The sequence below is a fragment of the Cygnus atratus genome, chromosome 1 (assembly GCF_013377495.2).
Source record: "Cygnus atratus isolate AKBS03 ecotype Queensland, Australia chromosome 1, CAtr_DNAZoo_HiC_assembly, whole genome shotgun sequence".
NCBI classification, from domain to species: Eukaryota; Metazoa; Chordata; class Aves; order Anseriformes; family Anatidae; genus Cygnus; species Cygnus atratus.
Genome location: NC_066362.1, coordinates 136,451,944 through 136,475,654, shown reverse-complemented (window position 1 = coordinate 136,475,654; position 23,711 = coordinate 136,451,944). Strand labels below are relative to the sequence as shown.

Sequence of the window (23,711 nt, the reverse complement as noted above, 5' to 3'; positions counted from 1 at the left end):
CTACAGGTCTTCTAATTCAAATTCCTTCAAATGTCCCTGTTGTTGAATGTTGTCTCCATTCTCTTCTAGTATTCCCAGAATAACCTCTGAGTGCATTTCCATTTGCATAGAAGTTTGTTTCTGTTGGATAAAAAATTTGTTATGCACAACATCTGCATTCAATGGTATTACAAATTCTGCTTGAATTTTATTACAAGCATGATACCTATTTGATTTATCTGGGATTAGTACAGATTACTTCCTCTGTCATGATAACTGAGATACAGAGATCACATTAGTTACCCTCTCCCTATAATAGGTGATCATAAACAAATTTGCTTCACTGTTCTGAGCCCTTATTTTGTTGCTTGATGCCTTGAAGGATGATATAACTGTGTACCTAGAGTTTATGTCAAAGTCACACTCTAGCTTTCAGCGGTTGTATTTATGTGTTGGTAAAACAGATTATCTCAGCACCATTCTTTGCAATCTTCTTAACCTTTACATTATGTCCAAAGCCAATGTCACTGCTATTTCAGGTGTCAGCAGTATCTGAGGTACTGATCTGTTCCATATGTTTTATTCAGTTTCTCTTTCCTAGATGTGCCATCAACACTCATCTCAGCCACTTGTAGTAATCATCTAGACAATAACTACATAGATATGCTGAGGTCTTCCTGTCAAAAGTGTGTGTGGTGTTTTGTAATAGTTTGGGGACAGAGATGTCTTTTTTCTCAGTTAGTAATATTTGATATATTTTTTCAGGTGGTCATTAATTGTTCTATTTTTTGTTTTATATAGTGAACAAAAAAAGATGTCTGAAGAGTAGTGCATGCAGTTCAATGGTTGGGGGAGATACAGAATGTATGTTTGATGATAATTTTGTCTTTACATTCTCGTAGTCCATATGTGATAATCACAAGGGGTATTTTTAGTTAATTTGCATACCATTACTCGTGAAAAGTGTGCCAAAGGATTTTTGCATAGAAGAGGTGGCAAATATGACACCTTTAGGTCAAATTCAATCAAACAATTTTGGCCAGAAATGTCACAGAAATGACTTTGAATCTTGAGAATGAAAGACTTGTCTTGACTACAGTTCTGGAGCTCTCTTGGGCTTTTCTTTTCTGAGAAGATGACTATAAAGTAGAGGAGCACAGATTGCTCTTGGGAGCCAGCCCGAGGCTTGTGGAATGAACTCCAGGTGTGAGTTTAAAACACATGCCATTTCTGATATCATTAGGCATATAGACAACAATTTCTTCATATGTTTGCCTTGAGGAGAGGAGAGGAGAGGAGAGGAGAGGAGAGGAGAGGAGAGGAGAGGAGAGGAGAGGAGAGGAGAGGAGAGGAGAGGAGAGGAGAGGAGAGGAGAGGAGAGGAGAGGAGAGGAGAGGAGACTCACTTTCCTTGTCTTACAATCTAGTTGTGATTCATGAATTTAGGTGTTCCACAATTTCTGTCAGGGTTTGTGGTTATGCTTGTATATTTATACTTTAATTAATTAATTAATTAAAAAAAAAAAAAAACAGCATTGAAAGGCACACTTTTTTCCCCTGGGAGAAGAGAAGGTGGCATAGGAGTTTACACTGGCAATTGTCAGTTACATTCCTGAATGCACTAATAGAAAACTTTAAGATATTGTAGTATAAGTACAGCAATAGAGTTGAGTAGGACAGTAAAATGAATGAAACAAATCAAAAAAGGCGCTGAAAAAAATGTTTTGAATACACAGGATGGAGAAATTCCTCATAACAGTTTTCTATTTCAATGATATGTCCCCAAAAACACACTGTTAAGGCACACCTGCACCTTTCCATCATGTGTTGCAGAAGAACCAGGTAAGAGACAATCTTACTGTGCTTCCTAGAGCACAGTTTACTGTGTAGCTTCACCAAAGTTATAGAGATCTAGACTACTGTCTGACTAAACCATTTTTTCCTCTAACTCACACAATCACAGGCAGTAATAAAAAGAGTTGAATGCGCCAGCCAAGGAGCTCCATTAATTGCAGCCACACAAATATTGGAAATATTTATTTTCTGTTTTGTCCAGTTGACTGAAAATTTTTAACTTGCTGTGAGATAAGCTGGCATCTTAACTTCCATTAGCATATCTTTTCCAGAGTAAATATCTCTGGACATGATTTATCTTGGAGCAGGTGCACTCTTGAGGTAGCTTATATTGCGTGCATTGCTGAGCTTCCTCTTACTTGCTGTATGTACACGCTCATTATGAAATAGCCAATGATTTGCATTTTGCCACAAAACTCTTTCCTTTGATAACTTTCCCACATGCTTACACATGTAATACCCCAGAATTGCCTATTCTGCAGGGAGTCATGCTGATTGTTCCTTAAAACATTGGTCCATTGAGTGTGGTTATGCTGAAACCCTTTCTCTCTGAGGCATACTTGACATAATATTCTCTTGAGGACTTTCTCCATTCTTTGTATGGAAATCATTGTCCTGTAATCTGCACAAGCACTCTGTGTGTTTGTTTTTGGTTTTGTTTTTTTTGTTTGATTGGTTGTTTTTTGGGGGCTTCATTACAAGAACTCTGCATACCGTTTTCCCAGTTTTTCTTAATACTGACCTGCTGTTCCAAATACAATGTTGTGCCACTCTGCTTGCAAGTAATATCATGTGTGTCAGTGTAGTGAGAGAAAAAGTACAGACAAACTCTACCTGGTGGTGAGTCTCATCTGCAGCTAACCAAGTTTTGATATTATCTGTAGGATGTGGAACAGGCATGGTTAAAACTTCCAGGCATCTATACCTACAAGAGAGTGATACAGACATGCAACTCTAAAATGTCTGCAGGAATTAAATAATACTTTGCAATAGGTGCACCTGCAATGGACACTGGGTAACAATTTAACTGAGTAAGAAACTTAAACACAGAGAGGAGATAACCACTCAAGTGGAGCATGGTCTGTGACCTGTGTGAAAGAAATTATTAATCTAAGGAACACATCTAAATTTAGGTGGTCAGGAACCGCCTAACATCTTTCAGAGATACTGAACTCTTTACACTGACTAGAAAGGGAACTTGAGTATTTTGGGGGAGATTGTTTCCATAGGTGCCAAAAAATTATTCATGATTTAGACATTTAAATTAAACAGACATTAACCATTTCTAAAGCTATACTACATTTTGTTTGTTTGTTTCATTACTGACCTTTTGATCAGCATTTTTCCAACTTTTCTTCTGCCTCACTGGTTTTAACTAGCTAGAGATTTAAAAGGACTCTATAGATATGCACACACATTTGAATTCCACAAAAAGCAAGAGCTTATGGCATACTACTATAACAAGTACAAAAAATACTCCTATTATAATAAAATTACTACCTGTATAATATTATAATCAAAGAAAGAAACATAAAGGACAGGGACAGGCATTACATCAAAGATGTCTTTTAACTCCTTTGATGAAGTCTAGCACAATTCAAGTTGAGTGTGAGTGGTGTTTGCACAGAATCATGAAAACATTTTGTGCCATCACAAAGGATTATCTGTTGGTTTTCAACGCTATGTAAATTTACCACAGAAGAGATCTACCAGCTGAATTACTCTCTTGAGACCAGAAGCAATCCTCATTATTTGACCAGAATATTGTTTTATGTTTAGATGCAAATGGCTTTCAATTACATGTTTTACTTGCACATGGGGAAACATTTGATATTGTATTTTAATGTTAACTCTTTCATAGCCATAGTTTCTTGAGTTTTTGTTTGTTAAAAGAAGGTAGAGTGTATGGTAACCTCTTTTATCCTAATCAGAAGTTATTTTAGTCATTAATTAATTATTTTGCTTTTAACACTGGTTTCATTTAAATATTACATGTTCCAAATACTAAGGTATCTTGAGTTATTTTACTATCCTGAACTTTTTTTTTTTTCTCAGAAAGCCTTCTCTGTTATGCCAATAGGAAAAATGTGTAACTGAAGAGAAAAGTAGTGGTGTCAAGTCAGTAGGATGCATTTATTAGTGATGGGTGGAGGGCCACTAATGGTACAGCAATGCAAATTCCTTCTGTCAGCATGACTTTCACTTTTTTTTTTTTTTTTTTTTTGTAATCTGTTCAGTTTAGGGGAAAAGAATGTTGTAGGCAATACCCATGAATTACGAAATGAACTTGGGCAACATGGGAAATGCAATTCGTCTTCGGTGTGATTAGTGCTGGTGGCCTGAAAGCAGAACCCACAAGACCATGGGGCAAAATCACAGTGAGAGACAGCAGTCAGACTAAGGTGGAAAAATGTCATCTACAGCAGCAGAGATATGGCTGAGATCTGGGTGTGAGACTGGAGCTCCAGGGACTGTGATGGGATCTGTGAGGTACTGCTCAGCAGTAGATGTAGTCTCACATCTAGCACACCTTTGTTAAAGCCACGGCTGGTAATGCACAATGATCTGTTTCTTGTAAACAATAATTCATCTGAGAAGACTGGTGTTTGACTTTAATCCATTGTGTATGGTTTGCTGACCCTTACCTTCATCTCTCTTTTTCCCTGACCTCTCTCATACCAGCAGTTTATATTACCTTCCAGAAATGTATATTACCTTCTACACGCACATATCAGCAAACCTCCCAGGAAAATTAGAAGGCAAAGCAATGTGAGGCTTAGCAGCATGATGTCCACTGTCTTTTCTTAGAAAGAAGAAAGATAATGTTAATAATGTGGGAAAGAGAATTTCATAAATGGATGAATTATATATTAATGACTCATAAGTATTGTGCCATCCTGAACTGATAAAGATTTAAAGAAATATTTCACCAAGCTTTTTAGGTGGAACAAGGGCTTCTGCCTTCAGCATTGTTCTTTCCTCCTCCTTTTAGCCCTCAGCTTTTTCTGCTATCTCAATTCCCATGTTCCTCTGCACAAATGGACTCCATCCCTTCCTTTCCCTGGATTTCTCTCACACTGTGCATGGTCTGTCCTTTCACTGGACGTTTCCATTGAGCCCTGATTTCTCTGGATATCAGGCTCCATTTGTTCATCTGTCATTGACACTCCTGCTGCCCCAGCTGCTCCTGGATTCCTGCTGTTGCCACCTCCCATCTCCACACGCCATAAGACCCATGCTGCTGCCTCCTCACCCCTTCACAGCTGCAACTGATTTAAGGTAAAATGAAAATAAAAGCTTTTTGTCAAACAAAATATTCTCTCTGACTCAAGAAGCAATATTTGTTTTTCATTATACTTATCTTTTTAAACCACATTAGGCAAAGTCCTAAAGAAATGCAAGTAAACATTTTGAAATACATATTTATACTGTTCAGAAAATATTGTTTTGTACCTTGCATTCATTCCTCTAAAATACCCCAAATACCAAAATAACAAAGTCTTTGATAGACTCAAAAATGCATTTTTTGGCAAATTTTATTTTTATTTGATACCTAGCTTTAGAACCATGACTATTTTGGATTCCTTTGAACTAAGTACTTTGAATAAAAACAGGTAGGAACAGCTCTTAAAATGTTAGTGGTCCTAGGCCAGTTAAACAATGGTTTTAGGACCAATCTAGATCAAATTCAAAGAACAAAAGATTTGAATAAAATTCCTGGTTTGAATCCACTTGCAGTTAAAAACAAGGAAATGAATTTCCACAAATTTGATGTAAAACCAAGAAAAAGCTCTCAAACCTCTGTGTAAAACTAAGTATAAGAACAACCTTTATGTTCTACTGAAATACTAACCTATTCTTTATTCATTTTAAGCTGAAAACAGAGTTTTCCCCTTGTCTTTTGTGTGCTCAGAAAACATGTTCTGAACAATTTCTGGACTGTGCAACATTAATTCTTTATTTTGAGGTGACTGTTCTGCAACCTTCTGTTGCTAACCCTGTATCACGTACACACTCAAGAGAAGAGGAAGCACTGGTCTTTATATAAACCAAACCACAAAGAGGTTTGGTCTTCTTGCTTTCTTAACTCATACATTTTGAAAAGGTGAAAGAAAAAGAAGCACTTATTCTTTTAGATAGACCTTTTTAAGTTTTGTTGTTGTTGTTGTTTTATTTTTTATTGATTGATTGATTGATTTTGTTTTGCTATTTTGTTTTTTGTCTTTTTTTTTTTTCAAATGCAAATGTATAAACTTAGTCACAAACAACAGTGGTTTGGCCTGCAAAATTCAGAACACCTCTGAATTACTATTAACTTCAAAGTGATCTATGAATGCTCAGAAGCTCTAAAAATTACACCAATTATTTCAAGTTTCTATATATGAATAAAGCTGATCAAACATTTCTCTTTCAGCAGAAAGTTTCTATACTGAACAGTTCAGTTTAAATTGTTTTATTTTTCAAGGGCATATGCTAATTTTGATGGAAAATGAATGTGTTTCCCATGAGAAAATTAGCAAATTCTTTTCATGTCAAATGAACATTTCAGAACAAATATTTTAGTTATGTCTTGAATTATGTTATTTCATTTTGAAGTTTCAGCTTTTTTAAGTAGAGGATGAAATGCCTCTTAAAAATGCATTCTTAAAGAAATGTAACATAAGTTCCAGATGAAACATCAGAATGTCATGTGGAAGTAAACAAAAAGCAGGTCAGTCCACATTGCTTCAAAACTTTCAGCAGAAAAAATGACACATTCCAAAATAAAATACTGAATTGATGTTTTTCCTTTCAAGTTACTACACAGGAAGTCTCAATATTTTAAAAATAACTGTGTCTGTGAAATTAGGTATGTGACTTGCATGAAATTACCATGAATTATACTAATAATAACAGTTCAATAAATAAATAAATAAATAAATAAAATCTAGGCAGCATTAAAATGCACTACATAAAGTCTACTTACTATATGTATTCCCAATTAAAAGCAGCCAAAATCATTTCAACAGAATACAAAATAAAATGGACAGAAAACTCTTTCTAGGCATCAACATAGATGCTTAAAGAAGTTTGCCTGAGCATGTGATCCTTCAGTGTAATGTATTCCACAGATTCGTTTTACAAAAGCCACTAATCCTCTCTGAATACAGGAAGGAAGAAGGGAAATTGGTATATTACATGAATTTGTGCATATGTGCAGTATGCTCCAGAGGTAAATCAACTTGGTGCACTGAACACGTGGAGATATGACATATTATATGCAATGGCAGTCTTTTCTTCTACAAACTTTTCTGAAGGAAAGGAAACAAGCTGTGATTGTTAAGCTCCAACAACAGCTGTAGAGAAAGTTGGGAAACCAGTGATGTTGAAAACAGTCAGACAGCTGCAGCTGCTGAAAGCAAGGCTTGGTAGGCTGGAATCAGGGTGGATGACTGCTCAACTCCATTTCCTTCTTCTGGTGAGGGGCTGGCAGAGAATGAGTAAACCTACATTTCCCTACTAGGAAAAGCCCTTCTAATTTCCCCTCCCTCCACTGTCTACACATCAGCCTGACATGAGGCACCAGGAAGACCTCTCTGCATGCTAATGTCCAAAGCTCATGCTCTCTTCGATGAGAAGAAAGAAACATTTCCAAAGGCTAATTCAAATCTCTGATGGGCTGAAATGTGTCCTCTCCTTCACCATAGTGAGCACATGAAGCTCCTCTCTCTGAGTATTTCAGAAGTGAAATGCTTCTGAAATGAAGTGAATGAATCTGGACCGCAGAGATGGTAGCTGAGAGGTGCCAACAGAATAGTGGGATGTGGTAAGGCATTTGGTGGAGTAGACAGACTGCATCATATAAACCCTATGACTGAATTTACATTCAATCCATTGCAAAAATATCAATGTCTGGCCTTGTATTACCTGTCTCTTCAAATAAACATGTATTTGAAACTCAATGAATCAAAAAGACATATGCGAAAAATACAGTCTGTTGCATTAAATATTTATCTTGTATCATTTTATTAACAATAGTATTGAACAGTTTTTCATGTCAACATGCAGAGACAAGTCTATCTACATTACGTAAATATTGAGTGTTACTCATTCCATTATCCAACTTCCCCTTTACCCAACCTGACATTATGAAGCTGCTGTACATGGAGGCATTTTTCTAATCATGGAAAGCACAAGAGTCACTTGTTAGCATATGAATGTTAAAATCTAGTCATAGGAGGTGAAGGAAAAAACATGGTTCTTGTTTAATTTGTACTAAAGCAAACTGGGAGCCAGAGCACATATATTTGAATGTGAGCGTAACTACTTCCTATCTCTGTCAGATGAGAAATTATTCTCCTGATACAGTAATAGAAATATGTTAAATTTAGTCCTTAGGGACTACATGATTTGATGAGCTTTATGACATTCATGTGTTTCTTGGCTTACTGTCTTCAGCTGAAAGCATCCATAAAGAAGTCCATTGCAGAACAGGCAGGGGGATGTTGTGAGCCATGCAGCTGCTGACCATTTTTGTTTTCTAAAGGCTGCCAAATCACACTGGGAGAACAGTCCTGTGCTGTTAACCCATTAGATCAGCCCATTAGATCAAAGAGTACATCTCCCCACAGCATGTAGAGCTGTGTGACCTGGTGCATGGCATGGACTTCCACATACTGCTACAGTACAGTAATAATAATACAGTACAGCAAAAAGAACAGAAAGTAAATATGCTAAATGATACTAACATATAATGATAAGAGTTATGAATGATAAATACATGATAACTTACCATCATGAATAATCACTGGTTCACTCCAGTCACTCCATATCTTGTTTCTTATGCATACTTCTTTCTTTGCCCTCACTTGTGCTGTACATTTCTTTGCTGGCCTGTGAAGTGGATACTCATATTTCTCTGCAGCAACATCTACAATCTATCAAGACAGGTTTAAGGGGTTATTTTAGGTGATTTCACATTGCAATTGAAACAGATAAAAGTCTATGGATGTCAAATACTACTTAACTTAACTACAATGTTACTTATATATCAAGCCTAGTAAAAAGAGATTTTTAGAAAAAAGTGTTTATATCAGACACAATCTGTCTTTTAGCTGGCATGTATTAAAACTCAACTCAGGTTTAAAAATTAGGAGGTTAAAACTGAAAAGATGGAAGGAAGTATCAGCTGTGTTTGAATGGTCAGAATCTGAAAGCACTTATTCCCTTTTTTTTTCTCTCACACCAAATATAGGATGAATACAGTAATAATGAATCCACAAGTTTCAAAGGTTTTGTTGTGGGTAGTGTGCTGTCTTTAGTTTTCTGCTAGAAAAAAGCTTTCAGTTTTCAACTGTCTAATGGTGAGGGTTGTCCATTATTTTAGTGACTATTTTGAAACATCTTTAATTGTGTCTATAAATGAAAGCATGTCACTTCAAAAGATAAAACATATGCAAGGTTCACCACAGTCTATAACAGCGGGTTCTCAAAATCATTCACCAACTTTGAAAACTGGAGCTAGGTGAAATAAACAAACAATGCTAAAAATTAAGAAAGAAAGAAAAAAAAAAAAGAGAAGGCAAAAAGGCAGGAAGCTTCTGCTCAGAAAAATTAGCATTAATGTTAGGAATTGGCAAAGAAGAATACTCAGTATATCTGAATATGCATCTCAGAAATAAATGGGCTCAGAATCTGCATCTTTGGAGTTCGGAAAGCATAATGAGGGCAACTTTAAGAAAAGGTGACCTCCTGCTTTCCTTATACTGATCACAGTATGGATTTGGCTGTGTACCACACAACTTCTTTCTCTTCCTTCACTCTTTGTGACCCTCTTTCCATATCTGTTGCCAAAAACAGATCCAAAAGTACACATGCTAAGTTTTTCAAAGTAAGTAAAAATGTGTGATATGAGGACTTTCAACAGCAAACTACAAGTAAGTATGATGTTTCAGTGCTCACTACATTCTGTGCCTGAAATTTTTTTCCTAAGGAGCCAATAATAAGGTCATGTCATTGCAAGAAATTACCAAAGTGCAAGAATGAAAGACATCTTATAAAATTGTGGAGGCCATCCTATGTCAGTCATGACGTGCAGCAACTTTTGGTCTACCCAGACCATTCTTGGAGGATACTTGTCTAACCTATCATCTGTAACTCAATGCAGAGTCACCCCAAGCAGGCCTGCAAACCTGTTGCCTTGCTAGAGTTTTCTTGGAATTAGAACAATTCTCCTAACTTTTTGCCTGTTTTTCTTGCTTCAAATTTAGCTAATTACTATTTATCCTACTCACAAGTAGTCACGAGTATGATACTTATGCTCTCATTAATATCCTTTTATGTACCAGAGGAGGGTTCACACAAGTTACTTACAGTCCTTTACTCTAGACGGTGTCCTCCTAAAGCATGTCTTCAAAGCTTCCGCTCATAAAATGTTGACAAAATGAGCAGAAGTTTTGAAAACATGCTCCAGGTGGTGGAGACTGAAGGACAGGTTTAGGGTAAATGTTCTCTGAACTTTCTTACAATGTATTTATATTTTGTGGTGGTGCCCAAAGCACAATTTGAGACTCCAGGCGAAACTTAGCAGCTAGACAGGAGAATTAGTCATGACCTACGTGTGACATGCCTATCATATATACTTTAATAGCTTTTGACCTTTGTGTAATAACGTAGAATTATTGACTTGGTTTGTGGTTCAATGTAATCCACAGACCTTTTTTCTTCAGCTTTACTGCCTACACATTAATTCCTTTTTTTTTCTTTTTTTTTTTTTTTCAGATTTGACCTATACATCCTAATCATAGGATTTTCCTTATTACTCAGTTTTGTCTTGTTGATTTAAAACTTACCCAAAATTTCAAATTCAGATTTTATTCCCTATACTGCTTGCTAAGCCTTCCTAGCTTTCAGTCACCTGTAGACTTAACTCTCTACTTTTAAGGTTTATCTCTTTGTATCACAATATTATCTAGGCGATCAGACGCTGGAGAGCAGCCCCACAGAGAGGGATCTGGGGCTGTGCTTGACAGCAAGTTGAATATGAGCCAGCAGTGTGCCCTGGCAGCCAGGAAGGCCAACCGTATCCTGGGATGCATCAAGCACGGCATTGCTAGTCGGTCGAGGGAAGTGATTGTCCTGCTCTACTCTGCGCTGGTGTGGCCTCACCTCAAGTACTGTGTGCAGTTCTGGGCACCACAGTACAAAAAGGACACTAAACTGTTGGAGAGTGTCCAGAGGAGGGCGACGAAGACGGTGAAGGGCCTAGAGGGGAAGACGTATGAGGAGCAGCTGAGGTCACTGGGCCTGTTCAGCCTGGAGAAGAGGAGGCTGAGGGGGGACCTCATTGCAGTCTACAGCTTCCTCGCGAGGGGGAGTGGAGAGGCAGGTGACCTATTCTCCGTTATCACCAGTGGTAGGACCCGCGGGAATGGTATTTAGCTGAGGAGGGGAAGTTTAGGCTGGACATCAGGAAGAGGTTCTTCACCGAGAGGGTGGTCGCACACTGGAACAGGCTCCCCAGTGAAGTAGTCACTGCACCAAGCCTGTCCGAATTTAAGAAGCGATTGGACTGTGCACTTAGTCACACGGTCTAAACTTTTGGGTAGACCTGTGCAGTGCCAGGAGTTGGACTTGATGATCCTTATGGGTCCCTTCCAACTCGGGATATTCTATGATTCTATGATCTGTACACATGAGTATTCAGGAAGTCACCTCTTCTGGTATTCAGAATAAATAAATATAGACTTACATATTTTAATCATTATCCTCTTAGGTGGATAAATATCAAACAAATATCTACAACCCTGTTTATGGAATACCCTAACACCTCAAGTAATTAAGTCTATCTGACAACAATTAATACCTGGCTTTGACCAGGAAACTGAACTTCAGTCTTGCTCTACTCATCTCTCTCCCATGTCTCCTGTAACACTGCTGCAGGTTTTTTCCTTACCTTTGTGTCTCAATTTTGTGCTACTTTGCTAGGTAACTACCTTTCAACCATTACTACCATTGATGCTGATTCTCCTCAAATCTGCCTTAAAGCTCCCTCACTTAGCTGGTGCCCTCATATGCTACACTTTATTGTTGGTTGACTCTCTCCTATCTCCCCAACCATCTAATCTGTGAAAAAAGCCCAACAATTTTCCACCGATGTAGGTGTTTATTCTCTTCCACCAGCACCCCAATTTTCCTTTTGTTTCCTTTGCTTTGTTTATATCCTGCATATGTGTACAAAACAGAGGAACATCTCTGTAAGACAAGAAAAATAGAAGAGTTTACTCCATGTAAATAAAGATGCTGGAAAATTTAATGCATTTGACATTTCCTTCCAGAGGGCGAGAGGTGTTAGGAAGCTGGAAAGGGGCAGCAGCAGAAAACTGCAAACAGCAGAACCCAGCTACTCAACTCAGGCACATCCTAGCCTTGGGCTGGCAAAGGACCTCTTACTCCTGGCCCTCCCTGCTTCTACTTCACTTGCTCTGGGTCTTGAAATGGCAAAGTAATCTGCTTGCATTGGCAGGAAGGGATCAGAAGTGTTCCAGCACATTTCTGAGCAGCATACCAAGGATCCAGCATGAACCTCCCTTGCTCACTCTGCTTCCAGCTGTTAGAGATTAGGAGCTTAGTGAAAGGGCAAGAGAAAGCCCCCAGATGTATCTAACATGAGTTTTGAAGTGTTATACTTGGGAATGGTTAAGGAGATGATAACTATGTGCTGAGGTGGCCTAGAAGGAGACTACCTGTCTTTCTTCTGGAAAAAAAAAAAGAGGGCTGAGAGGTCTCATATCCACATACAGACCCAAACACCTTTTCCACGTGCTGCAGTGAGGGCATATGAGAAGATCCAATGCAGCTCTGGAAGCTGTTTATGAGGATTAGCTAATAAACTAAACATCTGAACTAATAAACCCTGATGTAATATAGGAAAATAATGTTATGTGTCCAGTAATGTGTCTACCTTATTGTACTTTTCCTTTCTACTGTGTCTAACAAAGAATGGATATATATTAATTTAGTCATATGTTCTTTCAGACTTTAATAGTCTTATTAGCTTAGATAAGCCTTTTATTGCTACAGTACTGTGCATTCAGGCATGTTAGTTAAAATTTAGGTTCTTGAAGAAAAACACAGCTTAAAAGAGACCTTGAATGAAAACACCAAAGATTCAGAAAATTCACATTCAAACACATATCTGAGTTTTTTAGTATCATATGTTAAGTTCTTGGCCTTCAACTCTTTGGGAGTGCAAATAAGAATCTGCCTGAAAACATTTCAGCTCTTACTGCTATGTAATTTTAAACCACCAGCTGGCAATGCCACCATATTGCCACCATGCTGCATAAGCAAAACTATAATACTGTTCTATTTTTTACTGTTAAAACTAAGAGAAGCTGCTGATACGACATGAATGATCACTAAATATATAATAAAGTATGTAAACAACAGAAGTGATTATTTTAGTGATGTATATAGAAATAACAACATTGACATGTAAATTGTGAGCACCATCCTGCAAGGATTCACATGTATTTCACATGAATAATTCACCAAATATAGCATGAATTAAGTATGAGAGAAAAGCTTTGCAAGGCTGAAACCTAATTACAAATTTTAGCAACAAATTAATATTGCAATTTAAATTAGCAAAGATGTTTTAGTTTTGAGGAGTACATTGAGAGCCAACATAGTTTTATTCTGATGTCAGGAAATCATATGCTTTTAATCAACAGCTTCAGCGCGCTGGAGGGAAGGGATGCCATCCAGAGGAACCTGTGAGGTTCTGAGGCATAAGAGGTGGGTCTGGAGAACTTTACACTGTTCATCAAAGCCAATCCACCCTACACCTACAGGCCCTACACCTGGGTAAGAGCGATGCCAAGCACAAATACAGGCTGGGTGGAGAATGGATTGAAAGCAGCTCTGAGGAGAAGGACCTGGGGGTGTTGGTTAATGAGAAGCTCAACATGAGCCAGCAGCGTGTGCCTGCAGCTCAGAAAGCCAAATGTATCCTGGGCTGCATCAGAAGTAGTGTGGCCAGCAGCAGGGAGAGGGAGGTGATTCTCCCCCTCTGCTCTTCTCTCATTAGACTCCCCCTGGAGTGCTGCATGCAGGTCTGGGAGCCCCAGCACAAGAAGGACATGGAAGTATTAGAATGAGTCCAGAGGAGGGCTCCAAAGATGATCAAGGGGCTGTAGCACCTCTCCTGTGAAGACAGGCTGAGGGAGTTGGGGTTGTTCAGCCTGAAGAGAAGGCTCGGGGGAGGCCTTACAGCGGCCTTCCAGTATCTAAAGGGGGCCTACAGGAAATCTGGGGAGGGACTCTTTGTCAGGGGGTGGAGTGACAGGACAAGGGGGAATGGCTTTAAACCAAAAGAGGGTAGGTTTAGATTAGATATTAGGAAGAAATTCTTTACTCTGAGGGTGGTGAGGTCCTGGAACAGGTTGCCCAGAGAAGCTGTGGATGCCCCATCTCTGGAGGTGTTCAAGGCAAGGTTGGATGGGGCTTTGGGCAACCTGGTCTAGTGGGAGGTGACCCTGCCCATGGCAGGGGGAAGGAACTGGGCAATCTTTAAGGTCCCCTCAAACCCAAACCATTCTGTGATTCTGTGATTCTATGATTCTATGATTCTATGATTCTATGATTCTATGAATAGTGTCTTTCTACAAGTAATTAATTTCCTGTTAAAATGCAACATTATGCAGCTACACTTCAAAACAAACACTTGTTCAGTTTCTGTCTAGTTGGGGGAGTGTTTTGAAATATCTACAAGCGTTTTTCAAACAAAATACTTATACATATTATCTTAAGATTCAGGTGGAACATCAAGAAAACACAGATGTTATCCAGGCAGAAATCGATTCAAAATTCTTGGTGTGTGATAGAATCTTATTTACACTCAGCTTATTTAAAAATAAAAAAATAAAATAAAATATATGGGCAGGGCCACCCAACACAGGCTGTCCAGGCCCATCTCCAGGCGGCTTTTGGATATCCCCAAGGAGGAGACCCCACAGCCTCTCTGGGCAGCCTGTGCCAGGGCTCCGTCACCCGCACAGCACAGAAGTGCTGCCTGGTGCTCAGGGGGAGCCTCCTGTGGGCCTGTTTGTGCCCAGGGCCTCTGGTGCTGGCCCCGGCACCACTGACAAAAGCCTGGCTCTGTCTTCTTTGCACCCTTCCTTCAGGTGTTTGTAGATATTGAAGAGATCCCCCCTTAGCTTCCTCTTCTCCAGGTTGAAGATTCCCAACTCTCTCAGCCTTTCCTCATAGGAGAGGTGCTCCAGTCCCTTCATCATCTTCATAATCATCATCTTGAATTTGTAAAAGTGTTTTCCTACTTTTCACATTTAGCGTCTTTTTAGATTCAAAAACTTAATTTGTTTCACTAGGAACATTTCAACACTAAACAAAAGATATAAAGTGTTTCAGTGTTTTTAAATAACAATTAAAAATGTTTAACATCCTTCAGAAAAACTCTGAAAATAGCTGTGAATATTGAAACAAGGAAAAGAGCTGCTAAGAGTGAATAAATCTGTATACTATTTCTGTAGAAAAGAAGATAGCTGCAGTTCCAGAACAAATGAGATAAGCTGGAGCCTGACCAATACATATTAGCCAACAACCTTATGGCAAAACACACCATACAGTGTCTTTACAGTGCAACTGTAGCCATCCAGTTTTTCCTTGTATGAAAAAAATAAGGTAAAATATGCAAGTCTTATCTTTGGACGGAAAAGACACGGGAACAGTGATATTTAGCATCTTTCAATAACATATTCTTCTGGCTGAAAATTACCTTTCTGAATGAAAGGTTTTTACCCTTTCTTCTGTTTCTCAGTTTTCACAAATAATGTCTTTTTATCAATAGCAAAAAGTCACTAATCTGAGTGATGCTAATGTACAATTCAAATTCAAGATGAAAAGAAAAATAAAAAACAAAACAAAACAAAAAAGCAGTCCACTTGAATGCAAAAATGAATCCGAAAAAAACTTCCTAAAATATGTTGATTTTCTCTTTTTGACCAAAAAGACAAAAAATGTTGGGCTATTTAAGAATGATCTTAAGGTTTCTTTAAAGTTTGTTTGAGTTTTAATTCCTTTAAGGTCGAAGTATGCCTCATTTTTATATAAATTTTGCTAAGGGGAATAAGTACATTCCTCCCAGAATGATTACCTTATGGTCTGTTATTTTCACTTGATACATGAAGCAGTTGTTACTTGCTGAACCAATGGTAGGCGGGGGTTTCCAGTGAATTTTAATACTTCTGTTTTCAAGGGAAACTGAGACGTTGATCGGTGGGTTGAGTTTCTCTGAAAATAAGCACAGAAAGTTCTTCTGTACCTCATGTTGTTTCTCATATTTATGCTGATGCGAAACAACAACAACACAGTACATCAGTCTTTACAATAGACAACTGCCTATTTGAACTGGAGTTTCCCACATGCAGAGCAAGCACTCAGTGAACAAGATGATTTCTTTAAAAGTGCTGCTCACTAAGTGCTATCCATTTGTGCCTCAAAATAAAGGGAAGCAGTCTTTTTTTCATATAACTTTCCAGGGAAGGTAACAAGGGTGGGCAGGAGGAGCAGGCCCTTTGTGTTCACTCCCTGAATTTTGGAGGGTGTCAAGAAGACCCCGGAGTAGGCTTTAAGCAGTTTAGGATTATTTCCACTGTGTCTTGTGGGATACCCCACGTCTGTCTATAAGTCCAGTGGTTTAACTTTGAAAAAATGGAGTTTCAGTTCTCACTGACGTGTAGCGGCTTCTGGCAAGTATTATTCACTTTATGAGTTTTGCTACACATGCTTAAAACATCTATTTCTTTTTCAAATGAGCACATGAGCACTTGCTATGGAGGAAATTATTTCCTTTGGAGCAAGACAGGCTTAGGAGATGTAAACAATAAAAGAATAATTCCCCACCCCACCACTTCCCATCATGAACTGCAAGGCATGCAGCGGCCATGTGTTTTGTGCAGGGAAGGTGGGCAGGGTTGGTAGCAAGGCATGTTTCATTTCCATGGATTTTAGCATTTGGTTTAGATAACTAATTTCCAGCATGGCAAGTGCTGGGGCACTGATCTCAGTCAGGTACAGGTGTGTGCTGGAGTGCTCAGGCAGTGTGAACCCTCTGCAGTTTCTGTTGTGCTGCCACAAAGGGAGGAACCACAGCTGCAGTCCTCCAAAAAAGCTCTCCCAGAAGAGGCATGTATTCACCACAGGGCTATGGGGACAGAACTGGTAAGGCCTGACACTGGCATGGCTGCAGCATGGCACTAAGAAGACAGAGACAGAGAGGGAGAGTGGCAACGCTGCTCCTCCATGAAGCAGCTGTATGCGTTTTCCTGCAGTTGCAGCTGCATGAACCTGTCTCATTCTACAAGAGTGTGTGTCATGTTAAGGTTTCCTGTTTGGCTTTTCTTTTTTGTTCCCCATCTTGAGAAGTCTCCTCGCTGAGTAATGAGCCCTAGGCAGTCTCCACAAAGTTAGCAAAAGCTTCTTTCGCAACCTCAGGCTTGTAAAGTTGTCCTCTTCCGCCTGCCCCTGAAACTGACCCTATTGGCACAGACCAGCCTTGAGGGTCGAGGTGTACCCCAGCCATGAAAGGTGAGGAAGGTGAACAGCAGCTACTTTGTGTTTGGCCTCTTCAGTGGTAAAAACATGTTTTCACCTCTGAGATATTATTTCCAGAGCATCTCACCCTGCTGTGAGTGTACCGAGAGTAGGAATGCAGCCCTGAAGAGGGCAATTTCTTCAGCCACCTGGGCAGCTAGGGCTGAGTTATCTTGGGCTGCATGCAGCACAGGGCAAGCACAAGTCCTGCTTAGTCGGGAAGCGTGTCATGGTACGTGAAAAGAACTGGGCTTGCAGGGGCTGGCACCCCACAGCACCTCCAGGAGAGTGGCAGGACAAGGTTGGCTGAAGCCCAGCTGGGTGTGCTCCTGTTGAAGAAGGGGAACCAAGCACAAAAGAGCCTTTCTGATGAGTGTGGTACAAAGGGTGCAACTGCCTTCTCAGGGGGAGAAGGCAGCACTGACTTGCAACACTAGAGCCTTGCAAGGGAAATGCCATGACTTGCAACGTGTGGAAAAGCATCACCTGCAAGCACCCTTGGGGTTGCTGCACGCTACCAAAATTAGGCAATGGATTTTAGGAGCAAGGCAGGTTTCTGCTCTACACTGGGACAGGAGGGGAAGCTGTTGGCCGAACCAGCTGTGGCTGGCATGCAGCCATGCTGATGAGTCAATGGAAATGACAGGATGGGCTGGGAGGAAGTGCTGGTGGCCTGGCCTCAGCAAAGGGGAGGCAGTGATATAGCTCTAAACAGGGGGGAAGAGATTGTAATGCAGTGCAGAGAGAGAAGCAGGGAAGCATCAGATGCTCTGACCAGATGTACTTCTCTGCTGGGGAGACTAGGGGGTGGGATGGGACACAGGCAGCCATTTTGGAAGTGAGCTCCTCCCAGTTCAGCTATGAAACACCTAACACAATGTCCTGAAGATGGGGGCGGGGGGCGGGTAGGGAACAACACAACTATTTACTTGAAAATGTGTCATTTTGCTAAAACAGAACATACCGCTTTTAGCTGGTTCTGACTGCAGCATAATTATTTTGGTAAAGCCAATAATTGTATGAGAACAAAAGAGAATACTGTATAAGAGCAAAAGAGATCTAGCTCAGGATAGATTTGATAGTTTTTAATGAGTTTTTGCTTTCATTTGAGTTATGCCCAATTCCCATGTCACAGGTCTGAAATATGATCAATACTTTCATGATTTAAAGTATTTGAGTCTGCAATCTGTGGTAAAACTCAGGAGAATTTCTCACTAATGGGATTAATTCAAACATCACAATGAAGTAAGGAAAAATAAACTAATCTGATCATTCAGGACTGTCAGTAGTTAAAAATCACTGGCAAAATAATTTTAACTGAAAAATGCCTTCATAGATAAATAAATATGTTACTGATACTTGAGAACACTCATATTCTCAGATCAGTTATTAGTGAGACTTTTGTGGGTTTATATTCCTTTTTCTTTATCTCTTTCCTCAGGACTATAAAAGAAAAAAAAATGATAGAAAAGAGAAAAACTGGAGAAAAGCAGAGCATATATTTTTTTTTCAAATTGCATGGAATGAAACCTTTAAAACATTTTCTCACAATATCCTATCATTTTTAAGGGACAATTGTAGATAAACAATGGTATTACTTCAGAGAAAAAGAAATAAAAGCCTTTGAGCCACAATTATTTTTGTTTAATTTTTGTGTAAAATTCTCAGAGATATAAATGCGTAGCAAGTTAGAAATAATATTTGACTTTTTCACACTTCCCTCTTTCATTTCTTTGCTTCAAGACCAATAAAATAATTAATAAATGAACTTTTCATAACTGGCAGTAATAGATAATACTTACCTATTTTCTGAGGTAGAAAAGCTTTGTAATAAGAAAGTCCCCTTGAATTATTTTTCAGATCTGTTACAGATATATTTAATTTGATTTTTCTTGATGGCTGGAAATATATGTCTTTCATGTGGCATCCAATATTTTTCTTCCTTGCATTTTTAATATATTGCTGGCATTCAAAATATTTTCCTGTCTGTCTGTGGGAAGAAAATATGAGTGTTGTAGATGAAGTTATAACAGGCCTTAGACGAGGTATAATAGACTTGGGTTAAACAAATAAACAAACAAACAAAAAAAGTTTGATACTTATTTTGCACAAGGTCTTTACCTGTATGAAAAAAAAATCTGGATATGTGCAGGAGCTTCCGCTTTAATGTGCCAGGTGCAATTGAAGAAAGAAATATTATATATGATGCATGAAAGATTCTGAATATATACTGCAACAAAGAAATCAGAAAAAAAAAAAGTGAAAATATGAAGTTTATTTTATATGGATTTTCTAATAACAACATGATGGATGACTTTACAAACCCATCAGGCATCCTTATTTCTGGAGGATAACTGGTGGATGAGAACAAATGGGTCTTTCAGCTTTTGAGGCCATGATAACTGAGAAGCATTTCTGCTACCACCAAAAGCCTTACTAACACAGTAAAAGATAAAAAATATATATATAAAAAAATAAAAAAATAAAGAAATGTCTGGAATACTAGCTGAAGATCTCTACTCTTTTAAGTTTTCCTGAAGCCAGGTAATACAGAAAGCAATCTCAACAGACATAGGAGCTGTCAGGGAAGATGGAGAGAGTGCTCGGGTTGTTCTGACATCTCACGCAGTGGGGCTAGTTTTCTGAATCTGAACATGTCTAAAATGATTCCATAATATTTCAAGATGCTATGAGTCATTTTGTTATATCCATACCAAAAAAATGGTGTAAATGGGCTTTTAGAAGTAATATGTCTCCAAGACAGAATATTGTCATGAGTGCTTGTGTCTTAACAACATGCAGGAAATAACAGACCTGGAGGAGCCTTGTAAGTACATTCTGTCCAGCCACTCTCCTTAATTAGCTCTTCAGTTTCTTTTGCAAAAAGCTGTGTTTTAACTTTAGCATTAAAACCAGAATGTAACTCAAGACGTATTATCTTTTTCTTTTCTTGTAATCTTTCCTAAGAGGAGGAAGATAGACAGTACTAAGTACTGAAAGGAAAATGATGCAAATTTACTTACCAAATGTGTGGTTTCACTTTAAACTACGTGTAACTGTTGAACAACTTACTTTCCTTTCATAAGAGGTATTGAAGAATGTGTAACTCAAAATATACTTCACACTGTACTTCTTTGTCTCTTCTTCTGTCAGGTTATTGTTCCAGGACAGAATAACTCTGGAATCATACTTGGTAATCTGCAGATCATTATGTAGCCCAAGCTCATCTGCAATTATAATGACATTACTTTGTCATTTATAATGACACATGGGGGCATGGAAGACCTGCCCCCAACTGCATAGACAAAGGATTTTGCTCCCAGTAAGGCTTGCACATTCATCAGATCCCCGAGAGCTCTGTTCTCACATGGAATAGGTTGTCATATTCAGTAATATGACTTTAACAGTGAGATTTATGTTTACTGATCTATAGCTACCAAAATGTCAGGTGATTCACTTTTAACTATCCTGGACAATTTTCCTATGGGTTTGGTCTCTATGTCTATCCACTGGTTGTAGAAAGAGCCTTGAAAAGAAGTTCTGATCAGACATCTGGGATGGCTAACATAGGATGAACTGTTACTTAATATTTTACTTACCCGCTACGTCTGGTTGTCCACTTGTCAGGCTAGTGGAAAACAGTGTTTTATGCTGTAATAAAGTTAGTATCAACACGACAGGAACAAATGTAATATGTGCCATAGCAAATGCTTTGGGCCACAGGTCTGCAGAAATTGAGACTCTTTAGTTGCAACTTTGGCTGGAAAAGCTCTTAGAACATGATGTTTTCATCTTGCATCTGTGAAATAATATGAAACAGTAACTTAACCACTTAAATGATGTCCAAAATATAGGAAGTAAGTATGAAATAACTCATTGTCAATGGGTCTTGTTGGTCAGTGTCTTCTATTACCAGGATGTTTGTATTTAAACCTAGTCTTTAACTGTATGCCAGGGCCAAGGATGATGCGTGTGCCATATTGAGCTGGTTTTGAATTGGGGTGCTCCTTAGTTTGCATGGCGAGATCACAGAAATGACACTACTGACAGTGCCTGGTAGCAGACAGCTTGGGTGGGAATCATCCAAGATAACTTTATATAGATACAGAAACATCAGCTGTATCTGTGGGAGTCCTCTAGCCTCTAGTGGCAGTAGAGCAACTGTTACTTCTAGGTTGTGATTCACATTACCAGTTTTAGATATCTACTTTAGGATAAAATGAATGGTAACTATCTGAGGAGAAGAGAAATGAATCCTGCCATTTTCAAAAGTGAGTATCAGCAAGAATATGCCACATTTGCAAACTTTGGGGTAGAGTGAGCAAACAGATTACACACTGGTCAAAGTTGTTTTTAGAAAGACATGCACATTGATGCTTCTCTGATGGTTGACTGTTCAGTCAAAGGCAGTTCTCTTGATGTAAGATGACCTCTCAAACAGTTCTCCACAGAATTAATAAGCCTCTATGTTCTGGGCTTTTCAAAGCCTCTGTGTTCTGGGCTTTTCACTCAACAACTAACTCAATTACCATGGCTTTGAATATTTTCAGTACTAAATCCACATGAAGCGCTATAAAAAATCATGACAGAATGCTTTAAGATAGAGATTCCCCCACCTGGTTCTCTCTGGTATTTGTCTCAGCTATGGCAGCAGCAACAGCTGCAGTATGCATGCCAAATCAGGGCATTCGACCATGTGCACAGCAAATAAAAAAGTATATTTCTCTGCTTGGTGTGCCTGGGAAATAAGACAGTTCAGGGTAAGCTATGCTTGCCCTCACTGCTCTTTAATGATACCCTTGGAATGGTATTGTTTGTAGCGAAAGTAAACGTCAGGGAAAATGTAAAATGAAAACAAGGTTTCATGGGTTTATAACCCAACATGTAGTAGTTATAAAGTTCTCATCCATTCCCATGGTGAAGCCCCCAAAAGTAGTCTTAGGAACATGTATGTACTTAAATCAGTACAAAGGGAAAAATGAGGGTGGAAAACACTAAACAAGTTAAAAATTAAATATTTGTAGCTGTCAGTAACATGACAGTTATGGAAAACACAAGTGAAGAGGGACTTAAAATAGGAAAGGGAACAAGATCTTAAAATAACAAATGCTTCTGGTGTTAGAAACAAAAATAGAAATCATCTGTGTGGCAATATAACCGACTGCATTCAAATGGAGAGAGAAAACACAGGGGCAGAGAAAAGATTTTTAAAGTCTGAATAAACTTAGGGGAAAAAAAAAAAAAAAGACGGTTTGAGTCAAAGAAAGACATTTCAGGAGAGAGCACTGCTGTTTCCCAAAGGTGGCTTGTTCCTAGGAGTACCTTTTGTACAGCACTGAAGGCAATCTCTACTCAGTGCATAATGAACTCCTGCACCTTGAAGCCACGGGAAGTGTGATGGCAGATGATATCAGCAGGCTGAGAATAGGACTGGGCAAACTGGCAGAAAGCAGGTTTATGAAAAGGTTCCAAAAAGTATTAGGCATGAAGGTAGACTCTGACATCTCTAATTTAGCAACTGTGGATGCTGGGTTGCAAGAGGTGGACAACGTTGTGGAATATATCCCAGTGGTACCTCCTATTGCCATTGCTGCAGACAGAATAGGAGCTGCACCACTGGGCTGACCCCACAGGACATCTCTTATGTTTATACACAGTGCATTAGTCCCCAGAATACAGCAAAGGGAAAACACTGTAAAATAAGAACACCCAAGGTGATCACAAGGAAACAAAAAGCCATCCATATGTAAAAGGCTTTTTGATACACTACTTGTCAAAGAATGCATATTTTCATTTATGCCACCATAGATGAGAAGAGTAACAGAACATTTTTTCTCAGATGTAAGCAGACAGGACTCTGTGCTTGTAGTGTTGTTTTAGTTACAAAGGGCTTTATGTTAGCATATGGTGCCAAAATTTAGTCCATGAGGTGCAAAATAAAATTAATTGCCTGACTTTTTTTTTTTAAAAAAGAACTCTCTAGTCCTTTATTTCTCCCCTGAAGAAATAAATTCTAGTCAAATGTACTTACGGACAGATTTTAATGGGATAGAAAATACGTAAATAATATAAATAATCTAAAAAATAATCACAAAAAAAGGCAGACTGTTTTCTAAACAGTAATCTGCCAAAAAAAAAAAATCACTTTTATTATGAAAGTATTCTTAATAATTAAAGAATGTCACTATGCTTATATGTCTTTTTTGTTTGTTTGTTTGTTTGTTTCTTTGTTTTTGTTTTGTTTTCTTTTGTTTGTCCCCTTGTTTTCACCGTTGAACTTCAACT

General features: G+C 38.6%; 1 protein-coding gene across 1 annotated transcript; it reads right to left on the bottom strand.

The window, feature by feature from the left end:
* LOC118245663 (interleukin-5 receptor subunit alpha-like) lies at window positions 1-21,128 on the bottom strand. Its single transcript, XM_035542042.1, has 10 exons — window positions 21,026-21,128; window positions 20,499-20,653; window positions 20,241-20,388; window positions 19,548-19,656; window positions 19,229-19,416; window positions 15,988-16,124; window positions 8,605-8,749; window positions 4,548-4,635; window positions 2,667-2,757; window positions 1-120 (listed from the first exon to the last, which is right to left on the bottom strand). Exons 1-10 carry the CDS (start codon window positions 21,126-21,128, stop codon window positions 1-3), a joined length of 1,284 nt encoding a protein of 427 aa, XP_035397935.1.
* Between the last annotated feature and the right edge of the window lie 2,583 nt (window positions 21,129-23,711).

Excerpts from the sequence above, each read along its gene's own strand:
- LOC118245663 (XM_035542042.1), bottom strand. The coding sequence starts at position 21,128 with ATGGCACATATTACATTTGTTCCTGTCGTGTTGATACTAACTTTATTA. Across the intron at positions 16,125-19,228 it reads TTTTCTACCTCAGAAAATAG|AGAAACTCAACCCACCGATC; the intron begins GTAAGTATTATC and ends GCTTATTTTCAG. Across the intron at positions 4,636-8,604 it reads ACCAGTGATTATTCATGATG|AAAAGACAGTGGACATCATG; the intron begins GTAAGTTATCAT and ends CTTCTTTCTAAG.